Source organism: Eleutherodactylus coqui, chromosome 2, assembly GCF_035609145.1.
Source record: "Eleutherodactylus coqui strain aEleCoq1 chromosome 2, aEleCoq1.hap1, whole genome shotgun sequence".
NCBI lineage: Eukaryota > Metazoa > Chordata > Amphibia > Anura > Eleutherodactylidae > Eleutherodactylus > Eleutherodactylus coqui.
The window spans coordinates 213,500,162-213,522,259 of NC_089838.1; the positions used below are offsets into that span (position 1 = coordinate 213,500,162).

A 22,098-nucleotide genomic window follows, 5' to 3' on the forward strand; every position below is an offset into this window, starting at 1 on the left:
ATGCAGCCAAAATCACATTTGCTAACACGCATATGTAAAGCACGGATCTTCGTTCATGCGCATTTTTGCGCGCACGTTCAAAAGCGCGCATGTACTCGCGGATTAGCGCATACGCATACGCTCGTCTGAAGGCACCCTTATTGAGTAAACCGTTCTACCACTTCACTTGTTAATTTAACATCTGGCTTGGGAGAATGGTGCTGAACTGACCAAATACAACCCCGGTTGAATACTAAAGCCCAGGATAGTTTGTCATTCCTTACAGCTAAGAATAAATAGGCCTGAAAAATGTAATAAAAAAGTACCATATTCAATTACCCATTAGCTGTCAATTTTTCACAGCTGGAAAAAATCTGCAGTAAGTCTGCACCAAATATCTGCATCATTTGGCGCGGATTTTGATGCAGATCTGCAGCAGACTTCACCCCTTCAATTGAATCAGCTGCAGATCTGCATCAAAATATGTATCAAAATCCACATTAACCCTTTCCAATCCACTGTCTGACCTGTGAAGACATTATGATTTAAGGCTGTACAGCTCCGATGTTGGAAGACGTCAGTCGGGGTTCTCTTACTGTATATTGCCAGCCTCTCTGCTGTCGGAGCCTATCCAACGTGTCACCTCATGCAGTACTGGCTTTAGCCAGCATATAGTGACCTCATATAATGGCAGAAAAAGAGTAAGCCCCCTAGAAAAACCAGGATACAAATTGGATTGGAAAGGGTTAAATGTGAATTTTTATGCAGATTTAGGCCGGTTTTATATGGGCAACAAAATTGCGCTATTTTCTTGTGATGCGATAATGCTACAAATTGCATGCATGTGAAAACCATGCTTTTCTATGGGTTCCTTCACATTAGTTATGTTTTGTAGCCTGCTACATTGCGAGAAAAAAAAATTGCGGGTTGCTAAATATTGCCGTGATTTGCAAGGTTTTGTAGCCCATGTTTCCCTATGGAGCCTTTCTTTCTGTTGCATTGCCTGAAAACACAGATTTTGTGCAGTGCGATGCAACTTTTACAGTAGGAAGTCCTACTGTAAAAGCCCTAAAATAAGCCCTAGCTGCATATAAAAAAAAAAAAAACTAACAAAAAAACAAATCACCTAACAGCCACTGTCAGGTCCGGCGCACTTCTTCTCTGCAGCTCCAGCATTGGTTGAAGACAGTCTTCTGTCAGCGCTTCCTGGATTAGAGGTTCAAAATCCCTGCCCCAGGAAGCACTGGCTGTGATTAGTTTCTAAGTTCCACGGCTCAGCCAATGACTGAATGGCTGTGATTGGTTCATCGAGCGCTGACTCTGATTGGTTCTTGAGAGCTGCGGCTCAGTCAATCACAGCCAGCTCTTCCTGAAGGCAGGGATTTTGAACGTCCAATCGCTCAACTTTGTAGCACGACTCATGACTTTGTAGGGATTTTCTTGTGCTGATATTGCTCTTGCCCATGTAAAAGAGGCCTTATCCACTGCAGACAACCTACACCAAATCCAATATGTGTGAATGCACCTAAAAAGGAATAAAATTGTACTGCAGAGCTGTAGCGACCGCTGCACTAGAGGGGGGCATGGAAACATTATGTTCTGCATAGTAATTCTACATTTTTCTTTCTGCTTCTGCTCAGCAAACCTTGAATGAGCCTCTTTCCAGTGGGCCGAAAGTTTGACAGGAAGGGTTATATAACATTATTTTTCTATGTGTCCTGAATTTTTAACAACAGGCAGAAGAAGACAACTAAAAGGCTGAAATCTAAGAAAGATTTTTTATTTTTTTTTATTTTTGGAGGAATTACATTTGAGTTGTAATGTGTGTTTGTAATAAAGCACTTTTCAAGTTTGCTTATGCATCTGCACTTTATTCATTCATTCATTCAACAAATATACAAATAAAAAGGTCAATCAATCTAACTGTATATTGCTAAGCTGTACAGGAAAGTCTAATAAAGATACTGTAGCAGTAGTTACAAGGACTTGCTGTATGATACTGTCTGTCAGATAGATGGGACTGATTCTTCAGACACTGAAGAGCTAGCGTGCCAGGTCCACAGAAGATGCATCTGATCCGATACCACACTTGTTCGCATTACGCTTCATCCTCACGTAACCTTCTTCACCCCAGTCTGCACTCCAGCTGCATGAAAAACAACAAAAGGAAATATTGTTAAAATACCTATTATTAGATAAGCAAACCAATCCATAGTCCCAATTCCTGCGTTGTGATTACCACTATGGAAATATATAAACAAAACATAATTATTAATAATCATGCAATGGACAAATAGTATGGATCTAACAGGACCTTTCACACAGGACGTAACAGGCTGCATGACGCACCAGAAGACGCATCAAAACCTGCACACTGGCGAGAGCGATATCGGGATATGATTGACACCCTGATATCGCCCTCGCGATTCTTCTGAAGCCCTGGATGCAAAAAGATACGACATGCTGCGATTTTGTTTTCACGCTGATTGCAAGCGTTCAAACATCGCACATGTGAATGGAGCCATTGAAAGCCATTGGCTTCATAATTTTGTGATCATAGCTGCAGCATTAGATCCTGATGTTCTACCATTGTTCTCAATGGGGTCGGTAGCAGCAGCGCTGGCCCTATTGAAATCAATTGGAGAGGATCATGATCCTCTCCACTACTGTGACAGCAGAGGCAGGGGACTCCCCACAACGAGTATTTTCAGGGTGGGCTCGAAATATAAGTCCTACCTCAAAAATAATCCCTAACTGTAGAAAAAATAAATAAAAAATAATAATAAATCACATTAGAAGCGCTGTCATCTCTAGCGCATCTTCTAACAGGTCCCTGGCAGTCTTCTTCAGCTTCTCTTCTGGCCGGGGATTGAAAATTCCCCGCCTCTGAAAGCGCTGCCTCTGATTGGCTGGGCGCTGTGACCAGTCAGAGGCAGCGCTCAGCCATTCATTGAATTCCATGAATGGCTGAGCGCTGCCTCTGATTTGGCTGAGCGCTGTGAACAATTAAAATATTTTTTATTTTATTTTTCTACAGTTAAGGATTATTTTCGGGGTAGGGCCTACCCCAGTGGCAAAGGATCGCGATCATCTCCCATTGATTTCAATGGGACTGGCGCTGCTGCTGCCAGACCCACAAAGAGCAATGGGAGAACATCAGGATCCACTGCTGCAGCTGTGACAGCCGCAGCAGGGAATTCCTTCACCGATCGTGTTCCACTGATTTCAATGGGGCTGGTGCTGCTGCCAGCCCCATTGGAGACAGTGGGCAAGATCGCAAAAAGAATGGACATGTTGCGATTTTGTTTTCACGCTGCATTGCAAGCATTAACACATCACACATGTGAGTGGAGCCATTGGCTTCAAATTTTGCGATTGCTCGCGGCGCTGCGAAATCATGCGATTTCATCACCAGTGTGAAGGCACCTTAATAGAAACACTTTTCTAATTAGCTGCTTGCCTTGTTTTTTGGCTATGACTGGGTATTCTGAGGGGCTTATGTACTTAATTATTTATAACTTGGGGGTACTGTGCATACATTCTATTCAGGTGTTCAAGACATGCTGAAAAGTAAGAATGCTTCAAAAAACATAAGTTTATTTTTGTCAATTATTTTGATGCTGTTTTGAAGGCAAGGGTGGTCACACCAAATATTGATTTGATTTAGATTTTTGCTTTGATCATTCACTTTGCATTGTTTTCATTGACAAAAATAAACTATGAACACCTTTAGGTCTCGTGTCCACGGAGAAATTATATTTAGCAAATCCGCGCGTGAAAAAAAAGGCAAATCTGCATCCCTAAGGCCCCCTGCACAGGGGCGGAAATTCTGCAGCGGGATTTCCCGCAGAATTTCCGCCCCTGCCCACCTGCATAGGATTGCATTACAATACGTAATCCTATGCAGACGGCCATGATTTGTCCGCGTGAAAATGCACGCGTGAAACAAACCGCGGCATGCTCTATTTCTGTGAGGGTCTTGCACAGGCCCGCACAGAAATTTCACTTCCGGGCCGCCGGCTCCGCTCTGCGCATGCCTTGGCTGGCTGGCAGCCGGCACATCACAGATCCGGAGTCGCAGGAGAAGGTGAGCACCGCACTGGTCCCTGCAGGGGCTTGGGTCGGGTCCCACTACGAGAATTCTCCCTGCCATCTGCAGGCGGCCATAGAAAAAGCATTGACCATTAAATAGCCTCGGATGATATTTTAAGTGATTTGCGGATTTCACGTGCGGGAAAAAACGCAACATGCTCCATTTTAGTGCGAATCACACAGAGATGGGCTCAATTGTCCTCTATCTCAATGGATCTCTCGCATGCAAAAATAAAGACAATTTAAAGTGCACCCGCTGCGGAAATCTGCAGCAGAAATCCGTGTGGCCCATAGTTTCCCTGTGGACATGAGGCCTTATTCTTCCAAGCATTCTCACGTTGCAGCAGTTTTTTCACATCTGCCAAAAAGTTTCTAAATAAATATATTGTATAGACAGAGAAGACTTTTTATATATATTTGTATCAAATTGATTTATATTGCAGAAAGACTTGAGTTGCATGGACGTGTGATATGCGGTGACAACATGGCCGTGGACATGAGCCCTTATTAAGATAATTTCTTTTAAACCTGCTAGCTGTCCTGCAAAATAATAAAGGAACATATATTTAGCTGTCTGGGACCCCCACAGCTCCAGCACTGTACCTCCCATTCACCCGTCTGGTGCTCTTTTTCCATGTTACATTAGAACTTCACAAACTAAGGGCTTATTCAGACAAGCATATATCGGCCGAGTGTGAAAACCCGGCCGATATACGCTTGTCTGAATAAGCAAGGGGAGGAGGCGGGCCTGGCTGGGAGCAGTGCACTGAGCTCCTGCTTCTCCCCCTCCCCGCCCCTTGCCACTGCTTGCAATGGGAAAGGAGGGATGAGGGGCGGAGAGGGGGTGGGAGCTCAGTGCACTGCTCCCGGCCAGGCCCACCTCCTTCCCTTGCGGAGAGGGACAGCGTGTATCGGCCGGGCGTGAAAACCCGACCACTATACAGCTGTCTGAATAAGCACTAACTGTGGCCGAACACCGGGAATGGGAGATGTGTTGCTGGAGCTGAAGTAGTATTATTTTTTAAGGATGGCCAACGGAATTAAATTTAAAAAAAATCTTGGATAACCCCTTTAGGGCTTTGTCACATGGGCGCATCGGCACGTGTGACTGTGCTCTTACTGCAAGAAGAAGACGGCCGTACTTGAGGATGGATGACTCCCCGCAGCGCAGAATAAAGAACACATGACTGGCAATGAAGCCGGTCACATGTTCTTTCTCCCGGCGCTGCAGAGAGACTTCCGTCCTGAAGTGCGTCCGTCTCCTTCCTGCAGTAACACGGGCGCCGATGCGACTGAGCCCTCAAGCTACACCCCTGTATTTTCACTAAACAACTTTCTATGACCTCTATGTATGAATTTACCTAGTTTTACAATGCGTCAATTTATATACTCATTTTCTTATTCATCACAATCCATACAGTGTGTTAAAGGGGTATTCATAGCCGAGATGGGAAACCGCTGGTATAGCTACCGGCAACTTGGCGGTAACTGCGCTTCCACGCAGAGCTGTATGCGTAGCTCTAACTGAAGTGAATGGGAGCTACAGAAACAACATAGCCCAGCCTGCTACACTCTTCCCATAACTCCCCAAACGTATTTGCATAGCTCTCATTCACTTCAATAATATGAGGTAGGTAAACTGCGCTAGGATGAAGCGCTCGCCTTTTCCAGCAGGTAGTTGGAAACCGAGGGATGGGTTTTCCCATCTCAGCCATGAAAGGCCAAAATGGAAATACCCCTTTAATTCTACGAATGAACTTACCTGTTCTTTATAATCCAGTAATCTGTATCTTCACCGGACGCTTGATCATGTTCTGTACCGTATCCCACAACAATGACGGCATGGTTTGGTTGTGTACTACAATCGCCATCAAAAATCCCTGAAATAAAATAATAATATATTTAGTTTCATGTATTCCATTGATATGCAGTATAAACTCTTTTGTTGCTGTTTGTTTGAGAGGCATGTATTGCTAGAGAGCATATAGCTGTCATGGTGTTGACTATGGAGATAAGCATCATGACATTTTAATAGTTTGGACTTACTGATGTGATAATGCCAATTACTGTGTTTATTGTTTAGATTTTTTTACATAATAAATGGGAAAGGGGTATTTTCCCCTGGACTGTTAATATGTGTATTTTTCTTATATTTTATTTTCGTTACACCATTGCGAGACAATTTTCCATTTTTGTTTTTTCATTCTTTCAAAAAAATCATAAATTGTAATTTTTCCGTCCAAATAGTCATATGAGATCTTATTTTTTGCAGGGTGACTTGTATTTTTTTTAGAGATGAGCGAGCAACCAAATGCTCGAGTCCGTGTTATTCGAGTCGTTCTTTTCGTAAAATTTGAGAGCTCTACTCGAGTAACGAACCTCATAGGCTACAATGGGAGACTCGAGCATTTTTGTATGTGGGACGCCAGGTGCCGAGCTTTTTTTTCTCCCTAGGTCGGTCAGTCTCGGTCGGTCTGTCTCTCCCATTTAACCCCTTGAGTGGCGGGTTTCCTACCACCCTGTCGTGCCCACCAGGGCAGTTTTTTTTTAAATGGTCTAATCATTGAATTTCAACTAATTTTGCAGTTGCATCTCAAGAGCCATAACTTTTTCATTTTTCCATTGACATGGCCATATAAGGGCTTGTTTTTTGCAGGACAAGTTGTGATTGTTTTAAACAGGGGGGAGGAAAAAAAGAAATGGGGAAAAAAGAAAAAAAGGGGCCATGTCATTAAGGGGTTAAATAATGTATTAACTTCCTTCTCTGGGTCATTACGACGCATGGATACCACATGTGTGATTGTATTTTTTATTTTTTACAAAGTAAAGGGAGACAAGTGTTTTTATTATTTTTATTATAATTTTTTACTTTTTTTTTTTTTTTTAATTTTTTTTTTTGTCCCTTTAGGGGACTTCCACAGGGACCCATCAGGACCCCTGATCACATTCCGGGGGTCCGATGGTGACAGCCCTTTACATGCTGCAGTGACAGCCCTTTACATGCTGCAGTCACAGACTGCAGCATGTAAAGGGTTAACACAGCAGAGATCGGAGGTTTTCTCTGATCTCTGCTGTAAGAGCAGGTACCTAGCTGTCCTCTCAAAGCCAAGCACCAAGCTCTCCCTGCAACAGAGACCATCGGCTTGCTTCTGACAAGCCGATGGTCTCTATGGCAACCTGTAAACAAAACAGGAGATTACCGACATATCGGCAATATCTTCTGCTGGTTTTTCAAAGCCCTTGCACTGCTCTCTGTGGGACTGTGCAGGCAGAGCACACTGTCACAGCTTGTGGCATTGTGCTCTGCAGCTCCCATAGTGATACATAGCCCAGAAATCTTCCGGGCTATGTCACTATGAGCAGTGGAGCTCCTCCCGGAAAATTTCCGGGCGTGCCACCGGTTAATAGAAAAAAATTGTGCCTTTTTAATTTTTGGGATTGGGGGGGGGGGGTCTAGTTTTTATGGCAAACACAGTGTGTTCATTTATTTTGTTGTTAATTAACACTAACACACGTTGTGGGCAAATTTGTCAGCCAGTATAGCTCAGTAATCACGCCGGGGAACAAAATACATGTTAACATTATTTTGTAGCTCAGTACAACTTCAACAATGCCAAAATTTATATAGTTTTTATTGCACTGCTTCTAAAAATAAAATAGCTTTTAAAATTCATATTCTGACCCTCATAACTCAAGGCTCATGTTTTGCATGTACAGCGGTAGTTTTCATTGGTACCATTTAGAGTCATAAGTGACTTTTTGGCTTTATTCACACAAGCGTATTTCGGCTGCCGTTTTCACAGCCAGCCAATATATGCTACTATCTGATGCATTGGATTCCAATGCATCAGATCACACAGGTGTATTCCCATGGCATAAAGCCACCCAAACGGCCAGTATAGTGCCAGGCACTTTTACGCCAGTCAGGAAAGATAGTCGCTACCATAGACTCCTATGGGATCCAATGACAGCAGCCGGAGAAGGGAGGTGGGAGGGAGTTTAACAGCATGACTGCTAAACTCCCTCCCCCTTCTCCCCTCCGCCTATTGCCTGCTGTTTGCAATAGGAGGGGTGGGATGGGGGGAAGCTAGTTACTAAGCTTCCACCCACTCCTATTGCTGGCTGCCGACAAGGAGCGGAGACGGGGTGGGAGCTTAGCACACTGGCTCCCACCCCATCCCGCCTCCTTCCCTTGCAGAGAGCTGGCGAGGGGGAGAGAAGGGAGGAGACCGCTTAGCAGAGCTTGGCGTATATGCGCCAGGCCCATGCCATCTGAACTGGCACACAAACGTTAGATTTGTGTGCCTGCTCACGCATACATACAATGCCTACAGCTGTGTGAATAGACCCTTTGATTGCTTTTTTCTAAATATTTTCTTGGAGATTGGATGACCCGCCCAAAAATAAATAAATAAATCACAATTCTGGCATAGTGTATTCTTTATGAAGGCATTCACCATGCGGGACAAATAATATGTCGTCTTAATTGATTGTGGACGTTTGTGGACATGGTGTTACCTATTATGTTTTTTTTTCCTTTACCTTAAAAATGGAAAAAAGATTTTAGAAAATGTGAATTTTTTTGATAATTAAAAAAAAATCTGTATTTAACTTACTTTTTTAGTCCTCATAGAGAATTGAGCTTGCAGTCATTTGATAGTTTATACAATATACTTCATTACTGCAGTATTGCATTACTAGTTACCTATTCAGGCTATCCTTTAAGCCCTGTCACAGGGATTTTGCATTGGTAGCATGATGCCTTGTGAAGGCTCCAAGGCCTACCACACATTTTTTCCTATTAAGCCCTTCCAGTAAGTTCTCTCCCTCTGTCAAGTCATTTAATTACCACAATGAGCACTGACCGCAGCATCCAAAATTATAACAGGTGAGATTGGAGTTATCTGCAGCTTTGCTCTGACAGCTGGTACTCACTGCTTATGAAGTTAATTTGGTTCCCAAGCCCACGCCATACAAAGTCCATGCATATCCAATGAACATCAAGGAATTAAAGGGTTATTTCCATTTTATTCAATGATGGCATATTATTACTATATGCCTACATTTTATGATTGCTGTGAGTCCTCCTGCTAGGATCTCTACTGATCCTAAAAATGAAGGGGAAGAAGTGCTGGACTAGCACTGAATGCTCTTCACTGATCTTCCCCTGCATGGTGGTGCCCCGTGGCCCTCAGCTGTGCAGAGAACTGCAGTGTGGTTCAATTCCAGTGAATGAGGCTGGCTGTAATTTCTTGCACAGTTGGTCGGATGGAAGAGCTGCTGATTTCCATTCATTCTCAGTAGCAATGCCGGTCCTGGCAGTTATATGTAGCGAAAGTAGTACAGATTTCCCACATTAGAAAAACTGCAACAAAATCCACCTCATTGGTGCAGATTTTGGCGAGGATTTTAGCGCAGATCCACAGCAGATTTCACCACTTCTATTGAAGGGGAAATCAGTTGCAGATTCGCTCTAGAATCCACATCCAATGTTCAAGTAAAGGAAAAAACACAGGGCATCACATAACCATTGCAGGTTGTGAGAGTAAATGTCACATGACCAGGTGGGCTGCTATGCATCAGAAGAGATACCACCAGTGCCACTTTACCTGTACTGGCCTCATAATGTTATAAGACTATGCCTTACTGTTGTGTCCCTTGCGACCAGTAAAGAACAGCTACCAGGCCTTTGTCTTTTTATGTGACAACCCTGAATTCAGCTCTGCCCTCGACTTACAGTAGTAGTTTAAGAGATAGCTAGTTGAATTTGACTTTTATCAGATATAACTCACCATTGCAGTACATACTAAAGTCATCACTTGCATCAATTCCAACTGATATTGGTCCATCAAATGCCACAGACATCGCCATATTTTCTTCTCCAGGCAGAAGGTAATATTTGCTCACATTGAAGGCTAATGAGTTGGCAGGCTTGTATAAACAGTTAAATTGCTGCATAATATATAAACAGAATCAATCAGACAGATATTTGATTTAATTAGTGTAACATACTGGATCATTAGCAATTGCTGCATTCTAAAAATGTAATGCCGTAAATAAATCATTTACAAAATACACTTTTCTATGTAATGCATTATCGGATGGAAATTCCAGGTACTGTTGGTGAAAAAATTACAGAGGGGTTCATCTCAAACTCTTTCCAATGAAAAGGTCCTTTTACATTGAACACTTATCATTACAAATCTTGCTACATTGTGTGAATCTGAACGATTCCAGTGATGATGAATCTTTGAATGCTAATTTGTTCGCAACCGACGTGCCCTGCGCATCCGCTGGGCCGAAGAAAGAAGATCCAGCCGCGACGGGGAGAAGATGAAGCCGCGGCGAAGGGAAGATCCGGAGCGGGTGAGAGGTAAGTTAATTCTTATTTTTATGCCTCATGTCCGCGGGGCAGGAGGGCCCCGCGAATCTGTAGCGGGCCTGATTTTCCCCGTGGACATGAGGCCTAAGGATGAACACCCACCTGCGTTTTTCTTGCACGTTTTTTTCACGTGATATAGCTGCAGTTTTTTTACGTGATTGTCAATGGGACTTTCTAATGTTAAAAACGCATTGCACAAAAATTGCAAAGCACAAACTTGCAATGTGTTTTTAACATTAGAAAGTCCCATTGACAATCACATTAAAAAAACGCAGCGATATTGCATGAAAATACACGCAAGAAAACGCAAGTCGGTGTTCACCCTAATGCTTCCCCTTTCCACAGGTATCATAATATTAGCAAACTAGGGAGAGAGTAACAAGCCCTAAGGCCAGATAAGAGATGAAATAGTGTGAGGACAGTCAAGTATCAACTCTTCTGACTTCTGCCAATGGGGACTCAATCCTGTTTTTCCCTGTAGGGTTTCCTTTTTTTGTACATTCATTTCTCAGCAAGGCCAAAAATGCAAAATAGGATTATTTTAAAAAGAAATAGACACTTTCACCATTTTATAGAAACCAAAGTATTACTGATATAGCCAAAATACTTTCATGGCTTTTTAGTATGGCCGCCTGCACAGACGGGCGGAAATTCCGCAGCGGGATTTCCCGCGGAACTTCCACCCTTGGAAGCTGCCATAGGATTGCGTTAGCAAACGCAATCCTAGGCAGATGGCTGCGGTTTGGCCGCGCGAAATTTCGCGCGGCAAACAAACCGCAGCATGCTCTATTTCTGTGCTGTGCTCTCACACAGGAGTGATAGTCATTCGGAAAATGGAAACAGCATGCTAGAGAATTCTTTTGACTGGCTTCCTCCATTCACTGTGAACAGTCAGTCGTTTAAAGATGACCAACTGCCTGTTTACACTGAGCAAGAAGTTGTTCACTAGTTGCTTTGTTTCAGTGAGGTGAGATGAAACGACTAGCAACTAATGGGCGATTTCTGACTCCGCACGCTGCTTTTACACAGGAAAACTACTGTTCAAAATAGTTAGTTTGAGAGATTTTCAGGCCGCCTGCACACAAACGGGTCACACATGCGGCAGCCTGCAGTAGATTCTGACCCTGCCAGCAACCGGTGTCCGTGAGTACCTGTCTTTTTCCTCTTTTCTCCGTACCGCGGATTGTCACGGCGAGCTGCTGTCGGACATGCACAGTACAGATTTTTTTAAAAAGTTTATCTTTCACTCGCCGTGGAATCCGCAACGTCAATTGCGGATGGGCCATGCGTCGGATGGCTTCCATTAACTTCAATCCACACAAAAATGGAGCATGCTGCAATTTTTCATCTGCTCACGGAAACCGCTGTTGGTTTCTGTGAGTGCGCAGGAAGAATCAATTTCCCATAGCATGCTATGAGCGGCATTTGCTGCGGATTGGCGGTGTGGATGTTGACCGCAGATTCCGCAATGTAAATCCGTTCATGTGCAGGTGGCCTTAGGTTGATAGTTGGCCGGTGTAAAAGTACCCTAAGTTACTAGTGTTCTTTGTGTGAACCTTTTCACAAACATGATCCACTTGTTCCTCTACTACAGATGGTCTTCCTGAACTTTGTCCCTTTGCATAAACGGCCGAGTGTTATAAACTTTCTCTCTCCATGTGCGCTTACTTGATGCTAACTTCACAAAACAGCAGATGCTACAAAAACTTTCATTCCAGGGCTATGTTACTATGCATATTGTTTGTCTAAGTGTTTAATGATTTGGGCTTTTTGTAACATTGAAAGTGCCTATTTATTTTATAGTAATCCTGTAAATACCAAATTTTTCAAGTCTAGATCCTTCTCTATGCAAGACAAGAGGTACTTATTTTTTATGATGGATGATATTCATATCTCCAAGAAGAGTATGAAAAATATGGAAAAGCTTACCTTGTCTGCATATTCATAATCTTGGCTTTTCATGATGCCGTGCTTTGTAACATACGCCATAGCTTTCTCTGGAAGCCCTCCGCAGCAGCCATCATTTCCTGTGTCGCAGTCTACAAGCTGCTGCTCACTGAAATTAATCAGCTCTTTGGTCTTGATACAATGATGTGACTCGAATACACCCACCTGAAATACATAAGATAGCATGTTTACATGCCACATATGTGCTCATAGCAAATCCAACGTGTATTCTACAAGAGGCAAGTGGCAAAGATTGGCTCATAGATATCTGCCACAGATGTGCCATTGATGTACAGCAGATCTACGCAAGGATTAGCCCCTTTGTCACTTAATGAGGTTGGTCTGCCGCTTTCCCACAAATCAGCTGAAATAATCTGCAGACTCATTCTCTATATGGATAATTTTGCTCAACGATGCATACAAAAATCTACTCAGATATTTTTCGGGTTACGTTTAAGGATGAGCGAGTATACTCGCTAAGGCACTACTCGTCCGAGTAATGTGCCTTAGACGAGTATCTCCTTGCTCGTCCTTAAAGATTCGGGGGCTGCGGGGAGCTGCGGGGGAGAGCGGGGAGGAACGGAGGGGAGATCACTCTCTCCCGCCCGCTCTCCCCTGCTCTCCGCCGCAACTCACCTGTCAGCTGCAGCGGCACCCGAATCTTTATGGACGAGCAGGGAGATACTCGTCTAAGGCACATTACTCGGACGAGTAGTGCCTTAGCGAGTATACTCGCTCATCCTTAGTTACGTTACAAAAACTCATTCACATGCATTGTATGTAGATGCTGATTACATGAGGATGAGCGCTTAAACAGACAAATGTTTTTGCGAGCATGAAAATCACACCCGCAAAACGTTGCGAATAGAACCCATTGATTTCATGTGAAAAGATAGGACTTGCCCTATCTTTCTGCATTTTAGTGAGTTTTAGTTGAATTCAATTAATGGCTATGCGCTGCCACTGATTGGCTGAGTGCTGTGACCAATCACAGGCAGCACTGAGCTATCATTCAATGAATGGCTGAGCACTGCCTGTGATTGATCACAGCGCTCAGCCAATCAGACCCAGGAAAAAATGCTTCAGAAGAGTGCTGGGGAGCCAGGGAGAAGACGCGCCAGAGCTGGACAGCGACGGAGAGGTGATGTATATATATATATTTTTTCCAGCAGCTAGGACTTCTTTTTAAGCCCTTACTCGAAAATACATGCGGGGGTTGCCTTCATCCCATTGGCAGCAGCGCCGGGCCCATTGAAAGCAATGGGATAGCATCACGGTCCTCTGCCACTACACGGAGCTTCGGTCACACACATTTGACAGATCAATGGAGCGCACTTTTATCGTGCACTCCATTCAACTATCTATCCCAGGTGCTTCAATAAGATTATATAGCCAGGTATCCTGCTTTCTCTGAGTTTATTCAGAGGCCTTTGGTCCAAGGAGAGGTGTCTGTTAGAGTTATGTATGCATCTAATAAGGTTGGAAGTGATAGATAGGCCCAGATTTTTTTTTAATCAAGATGTCCTCTAAGAACCTTGTATTTTGATGCAGTTACTACAAAACGACAGTTGTGTAATTTTATTCAGATGTTAAGTGTATGAGTGCTGAAGCGTGTGTTTCTATTATGTTATGTTTTGCCTTTATATGTTAATAGTAATAGTACATTAAACAGGTCTCTTACGGTAGCAAATGCCCAGCAGGATCCACAATGACCTTGGTTCTTTACATGGGTCACACAATTTGAATCTCTCCAGTCCTTTGATTTCGGCATATTAAGAGTCCTGTAGGAATCCTGCACAGGAACATTATCATGAGATGTTGACATTCTATTTGAATTGAAGCATTTTCTGGAAGTCCGTTCCTGTGGTGTCTGAAATAAAAAAATTTATTTTGATACACATGATAACAAAACGATTCAGTACAATAACAAGCAGTTGTCATACTACTCCAAGGATGGTTTCACGTCTGCGTTGGAAACCTCCGGTTAGAGTCTCGATCGCAGATCTGGGTGAAGATACCAGATATAGCACTTTTTCTTCTGTCCAAAAACAGAAAGCGAACAGACCCAATTATAGTCAATGGGGTACGCCTGGTGCTGTTTTGTTCCATCCAGATTTGGAACAGCTTGACCACAGGAATTCCCTTTTACTGATCCCCAAACAGAGCAGGTAAGCGGAATTCCCAGCGCAGGTGTGAAAGCACCCTAGTCTGTTGTATCCATGGATACACATTTAAAAGACCTTTCGTCAGAGTTGATTTGTTGGTAATTAATGGTAATTAATGTCATAGGGCCTTGTTTGGTGCAGAGTGTTAGGGCAGCAGTATGCGGTCCTAAGCTCTCGCTCACAACCTGAAGGGTGTGAGTTCAATCCCCACATGGTTCAGGTAGCCGGGTGAAGGTTGACTCAGCTATGCTGCAGAATACCTTCACAGTTATAAACATATTAAAATAATATAATAATAATAATCTTTATTTGTATAGCGCCAACTTATTCCGCAAAATAATGATATTTATTAGGATTAAATTAAAATTAGACTAGGGCTTAACATAAACAACACGCAATTTCTTATTGTTACTGGATCATATTTGCAATAGGCTTCAGTAAACAAAAATTAGAGGGGCTAGCCTCATGTATGTGAGTCAGTATAGTTAAGTCTCAATAGAGGAGACTAATTCACTGTAAAATGACACGAGCCATAAAGTAAGTTGTACTGAGAACTATTAGGCAGAACAATTGGTCTACCATATGATTCATATAGCTCAGATGCATAAATTGCAGTGTCCAAATTCCACTACTGGACTCAAAGAGGACTAGCTGACACTGTCTGTGTTACTAGATCATGTGTGCAAATACAGTTATTGAGCGTGATATATAGCTATCACCTACAGAGCTGGTTTAGCATGCACCCTCATGGTGAGTAAATAGCCCTAGCTGTATTATGCAGGCTAGGTACCAAGGTGTCACAATAGAGCCATGCATAGAGTTATAGTAAACTAAAAAATGATTTTGGAGGAGAACTGCTAATGTACTATAGGTTGCAATAGAGACCTTCTGTTCTAGCAGAAATAGAGATGCTCTGCAACCAGCATCAATGCTGAATGTTAGAAAGGCCCTATCCCTAAGTTCAACTCCTAAACAACTTCTGGTTCAAATGACTAAGAGCCCAGAAACCGGCTAACTACCTAAATAAAGGGGATATGGTGCAAGACAGAGGAGAGATAGCGCCTCCGGTCTTGATGGTAGGTCGGAGGTTATGCTGCAGAATAAGTTGGTGCTATACAAATAACAAGTCCCTATACCAGTTTAAGCTACACAAGCTAAAGCTTCTAGGTAAACTATAAACCAGGCTCTACCTGGATTGCATAGCCACACCGTTTGCTGCTTTATGTCTTCGCCTTCATACTTAAATGGTCACTGCATTATGAGACAACTTGTGTTAATATGATAGCAAATATAACTAGCAAAAATTGCAAGTTTTTCGTTTCCGTAAAATGACATTTTGGGCTGAAAAACCCCTCAAAAGTGCTGTCCACTAGGGCTCTCCCTTTCTTCTAATTTGCAGTCCACTGCCTGTTGGTATAATTGGCCCGTGTTCAGTAACAGAGACACAAGAAGTGTGTGTGTGTGTGTGTGTGTGTGTGTGGGGGGGGGGGGGGATGAGTGAGAGACTCACACAGATATGGCTGCTGGAGTTGAAATTGAGTAATTTACACCTACTAAAATCACATCTACACTTCTCAATACTTCTGTATAATCTCCTCCATTATGCTGTTATTTATGTGTGTATTATAGTTAGGGACACGGAATCTGCTATTTTTATTTGTGCAATTTATTAAGCCATCATAGCAGCTAGTATTCACCCCCAAGCTCAGGGCCAACTGAAAATTAAAGATGAAGCTTAGAGAGAAAAAAAATGATTACAAATTCCACATACAAGTCATAATATGGCCAGTAATAGTGTTATTTCTCATATACATGACAGCTTATTCTGAAAGGTCACTTGAAAGTTTAGGTATGCTTTAAAGGGAACCTGTCACCTCCCTTCAGCACCATAAACTCAGTTATTGTACTTCTAGGAAGGCTGACGAAGATTGCATGCCGCATGAAAATCTGACTCTTCAGATTGCTGTGCGCATGCTCTCCCACAGACTTGTATGGGATAGTGTGCGAATGGCAATCTGAAATGAGCCTGATTTTTCTGAGGAGCGTGAACTTAACTGGTGACAGCGCTAGAATCACGGAGCAGATGAGTACATCACCCAGATCACCGTCATCCCCCCGAACAGCACCGTAACTTAGTTTATGGTATTTTAGGATCCTGCCAGGTTCCCTTTAAGGTTATACTATTATTAAAATAGTTTTGCAAACTCACCATATCTGCAAACTTATTCATGGCCATTCTGTATTTGGATAGACCCTGGTTGGCCAGTTCATTGTGCTTCTGTACTTTATGCCAGGTTTCCTCCCAAGCCTTCCTTCGGAACATCTCATCACGAAAGTTACTATACTTCTTTTCTATATTGCATTTATAAATAAGATCAATAGTTAGAATGTGGTTTATTGTGCTTTACAGATTACTACATGCTGCATGTGTTAGGATGGTTTTGCATCTGCATCGGAAACCTCCCTCAAGCCCCTATATGATGATGGGTGCAGGGTAATTGCCCCATGTGTCTTCCCTATAATCTGATCCCACATAGAAAGGAACATATGATACCGTGTTTGGCTTTCCATGCTTGCCATTCCTGGTCAAGTAACTTTGAAGAAAATACGCATGCAATGACAGCAGACAAAATCAGCAAAAGTTTCTCCAGCTGCATCCTAGAAAGAAGAGAGAAGGACTTACAAAAAGTTAAAGGTTTTTTTCAGGAAAATACTATTGATGACCTATTTGCAGGTTAGGTCATCAATAGTTGATCAGCTGCGGTCCACTGCTTATGACCCCAGCCGATTAGCGAAAGTTGATGCACTGACCTTGGTGTCGTGGCCGACTCCTGTAACTGCAGATGCAGCTCTCATTAAAATCCATGGGAGCTGCGCCTGCAGTTACAAGCCCTGGTCACTCCAACCCTGTGTATTGCAGTGCTGACATAGGTCGCCCAATAGAGATGAGCGAGTATACTCGCTAAAGGCAATTGCGCGAGCGAGCATTGCCTTTAGCGAGTATCTCCCCGCTTGAAACGGAAGGTTCGGGTGCCGGCGCGGGGGAGCAGTGAGTAGCGGCAGTCAGCAGGAGGGAGCGGGGGGGAGAGAGGGAGGGAGAGATCTCACCTCCGTTCCGCCCCGCTCTCCCCCGCAGCTCCCTGCCCGCTGCCAGCACCCGAACCTTCTGTCTCGAGCGGGGAGATACTCGCTAAAGGCAATGCTCGCTCGAGCAATTGCCTTTAGCGAGTATACTCGCTCATCTCTATCGCCCAATCAACTGATCGGCCTTTAAAGGGGTATTCACATCTTAGATTTGTATGGTCTCACACATTTGTCTTAAGTTAAGGCCCCCACCACTCTCATCCCCTATGAAAGCAATGGCTAGGGGTGGTCAACAGGACAGAAATAGCCAAGCGCAATGCACTATGCTGTTTTCATAACTCACTTAGGGCTCTTTTACATGGAACGATTATTGTTCCAAAAAAATTGTTGGATCGTGCAAATTTGAACAATAATCTTTCAGTGTAAGCATGGCCGAAGATTGAAAAATGAATTTGTTCTGTTTGTTGTTCATTTTATGCAGGCATAAAAATAATCGTCCACACGTTGTTTTGTGTAAACAGTGATTGTTTAGTCGTTCACATTCACTAGTACAGCAAGCTAAAGTGTTTCCGTTACTCGGTATGAAAACATAAACAGCAGAGCTGGTGAGCTGGTTCATTTTCTCTGTATAATACATTTCAATTGACCACAGCATAGAGAGTAGAAGTGTAGAAGCACTAAGGCCTCATGTCCACGGGGAAAATCAGATCCGCTGCAGATTCTACATGGAGAATCTGCAGCGGGTCCCTCCTGCCCCGCGGACATGAGCGCCGAAAATAGAAATTTAAAAGCATTTACCTTTCCGTAGCGGGCGGCGAAGGTCAGCTGTTCCTCACGGCCGGATCTTCATTTTCGGCCGGCGGATGAATTCCTGACGCCGGCGGCACGTCGCCGGCACGTCGTCGACGTGCCGCGCGCATGCGCCGGGCACATCCGCCGAGCCGAAGCAAGGGAGATGCGGCCGTGAGGAAGAGCAGAGCTTCGCGGTCCGCTGCGGGTGAGTAAATGCTTTTAATTCCTATTTTAGGTCTCCCGCGGATCCGGACGGCTTCCATAGGCTTCAATAGAAGCCCGCGGGAGCCGTCCCCGCGGGAGACCCGCATGAAAATGGAGCATGGTCCAGATTTTTTCATGCTCCATTTTTTTTTAAATGCCTTTTATTGACGATCCGCGGGTATTTATCTACCCGCGGGTGGTCAATGCATCCCTATGGGGTGCGGATCCGCGCGCGGGAGATCCGCTGCGGATCCTAAATCCTATTTTCCCCGTGGACATGAGCCCTTAGAGAAACTTAGCTGTTAATTGGAAATGATTTCTCTTTTAATTTACCATAAAAATAGTAACTATACGGCCATAAATCAGTGCTTAGGATCTCAGGAGTCTGCAGTTTGTAAAATAGCAATATAGTGATTATTATCCACAATATAACAGCAACATACTAGGCATGAGGCTTTTGCTTCAGTGTTCCTACGTATTCCCAGAAAGGACTGTCTTAACTTTCTATTACCATAAATTAGTATTACTAGAACATTGTGCTTTTGCAGCATAACACTTATGTGCCTAATAGTATTTGACAGGCATGTACTTCCAGTTCAGACTGTCTCATTAGATGTAATGGTGAGGCATAGATACAGCAGAAGTGATTAATTTGTCATTGTGTATTATGTTAATTCCTGTTTATTTTACACAGCTCGAATATGTATTGTATTATGTAAACCCCCAGAGTTGTAGTCTTAAAAGATCTCCAGAATCCGCCCTTTCCTCACTTTCAAGACATCAAAAACTCTTATTGTTGCCCTTATCCATTTTTGGCTTGATTAATGCAACTCTTTTATCGTTCTTCCTCTCACTAAACTCTCCCCTCTTTAATTCATCCTGAATGCAGCAGCCAAGCTTATCTTTTTGTCTAGCTGCTACAGTGATGCCTCCACCCTGTGCCAGTCAATATATAGAATACAATCTGAATCATCGCTCTCATCCATAAAGCTCTCCACAGAGCTGCACCACCCTATATCTCCTCCCTCATCTCTGTCTATCACCCTAAGCATACTCTTCGCTCTGCTAATGACCTGCAACTAAATTTGCCTTTAACTTGAACCTCTCAGTTCTCTGGAATATGCTTCTCCAGATAATTAGGTTAATTCCAAATGCCCACAGCTTTAAACTTGCCTAAAAAGAACATCTTTTCAGGGAGGTCTACCATATTCCCTAATCTAGACTCTTCACCATCTATCCCACTTTTACACACAATATAGGAAATAAGACTCCCTTATTCCCACAGCACCCTATTTCATCTCTTACCTGTCTTTACACACTTACTCTTTGTATACATGTATAGTAATAGCTAGCTAGCTAGATAAATAGAAGATAGACAGATAGATATGAGATAGATTAGATAGATAGATAATGTATAACAAGCTTTTGCACCTCTTGTGTCGCCTCTACTTATTTATAGTCTGTAAATTCATTGCAAGCAGTGCCTTTACCCCTATTGTTCAAGCTGCCTATTGCTTTAATACTGTATGTTATGTCCTATTTTGTGTATGTTACTTCTGAATTGTAAAGCACTGTGGAATATGTTGGCACTATATAAAGATTATTATCTTTTGTGATAAATGACAGCTTAGCTTTGTTACTTCTAAAAACCTTATCTACATCTGAAGCACAGTAGCTACCAAATAAATAAATTAACGCAAAGTACTATATTATCACTGAATAGTTGCCGTTACACAATTAATTTGTCATGTGACATACGAATATATTGATATTTGATACCTAGTCCATGATTTCCTAAAAAAATTGTGAAATTACATGCAGTATGTGCAATAACGAGAATGTGCAAGTGTACCCTAGTAGTTGCTACATTATGTTATAGTGTGCACATTACATTAAACAACATGTAAACACAAACTATTAATATAAATTCATTGCAGTACTCACTTGAATGATTTGGGGAAAGTGGCAGTTACATATTGAGTATGTATATATACTATCAGATTTTACAGTTGATATTATCATTGTCACGTGACAAAGGAACTATTTGATCTGCTAATCAGTCCGATAGCTAGTAACAGTTGAACATACCGCATAGATGATAAGATAGTTGTCTTACATGTTTTAATTTCAGATTTACTGCTAAGAGAAATATGTAATAGCTATGTGAATATATCACTTCTAATATAGTCTACTTGGCTTAATTTTGTAGGATTATAGTTAGAGATGAGCGAGCACCAAAATGCTCGGGTGCTCGTTATTCGGGACGAAATTATCGTGATGCTCGAGGGTTCGTTTCGAATAACGAACCCCATTGAAGTCAATGGGCGACCCGAGCATTTTTGTATTTCGCCGATGCTCGCTAAGGTTTTCATGTGTGAAAATCTGGGCAATTCAAGAAAGTGATGGGAACGACACAGCAACGGATAGGGCAGGCGAGGGGCTACGTGTTGGGCTGCATCTCAAGTTCACAGGTCCCACTATTAAGCCACAATAGCGGCAAGAGTGCCCCCCCCCCCTCCCAACAACTTTTACTTCTGAAAAGCCCTCATTAGCAATGCATACCTTAGCTAAGCACCACACTAGCTACAACAAAGCACAATCACTGCCTGGATGACACTCCGCTGCCACTTCTCCTGGGTTACATGCTGCCCAACCCCCCCCCCCGCACGACGCAGTGTCCACAAACTGTCCCTGCGCAGCCTTCAGCTGCCCTCATGCCACACCACCCTCATGTCTATTTATAAGTGCGTCTGCCATGAGGAGGAACCGCAGGCATACACTGCAGAGGGGTTGGCACGGCAAGGCAGCGACCCTCTTTAAAAGTGGTGGGGCGATAGCCCACAATGCTGTACAAAAGCAATGAGAAATAGAATCCTGTGCCACCGCCATCAGGAGCTGCACACGTGGGCATAGCAATGGGGAACCTATGTGCCACACACTATTCATTCTGTCAAGGTGTCTGCATGCCCCAGTCAGACTGGTAATATGTACCTTAACAGTAACCGCGTTGGTGGTAATGTGGTGGTGACTGCGGACCTAGTAGCGCGGTTTTATTTTGTTGGTTTTCGGAATGTGGCCAGGATTAAGTGGGCCGTGGCGGGGGGATGGTGGGGGGGCTCTCTTGTAGTGTTGGTAAGGGTGAAATTCTTGGACTGCCACCAGACGAACCAATGCAAAGGCATTTGCCAAGAATGTTTTCCCTGTTGGAGGAGGAGGGGGATGTTTTTGAGGCACTACGTGTCCTCTCCACGTGTCCGTGGTTATATGCACCTTAACAGTAACCGCGTTGGTGGTAATGTGGTGGTGACTGCGGACCTAGTAGCGCGGTTTTATTTTGTTGGTTTTCGGAATGTGGCCAGGATTAAGTGGGCCGTGGCGGGGGGATGGTGGGGGGGCTCTCTTGTAGTGTCGGTAAAGGTGAAATTCTTGGACTGCCACCAGACGCACCAATGC

General features: G+C 43.4%; 1 protein-coding gene across 2 annotated transcripts; it reads right to left on the bottom strand.

Moving 5' to 3' along the window:
• Positions 1-1,767: 1,767 nt before the first annotated feature.
• On the bottom strand, positions 1,768-20,608 carry LOC136612248 (cathepsin L-like). Of its 2 annotated transcripts, none has more exons than XM_066592463.1 (8): positions 20,590-20,608; positions 17,120-17,223; positions 16,775-16,917; positions 14,082-14,270; positions 12,383-12,565; positions 9,864-10,023; positions 5,834-5,951; positions 1,768-2,125 (listed from the first exon to the last, which is right to left on the bottom strand). In XM_066592463.1, the coding sequence occupies exons 2-8, from the start codon at positions 17,220-17,222 to the stop codon at positions 2,023-2,025; spliced, it is 999 nt and encodes a 332-aa protein (XP_066448560.1). In that variant the 5' UTR covers position 17,223; positions 20,590-20,608; the 3' UTR covers positions 1,768-2,022. The 2 variants fall into 2 exon arrangements, with proteins under 2 accessions (XP_066448560.1, XP_066448561.1); XM_066592464.1 differs by lacking the exon at positions 20,590-20,608 and adding an exon at positions 17,377-17,393.
• Between the last annotated feature and the right edge of the window lie 1,490 nt (positions 20,609-22,098).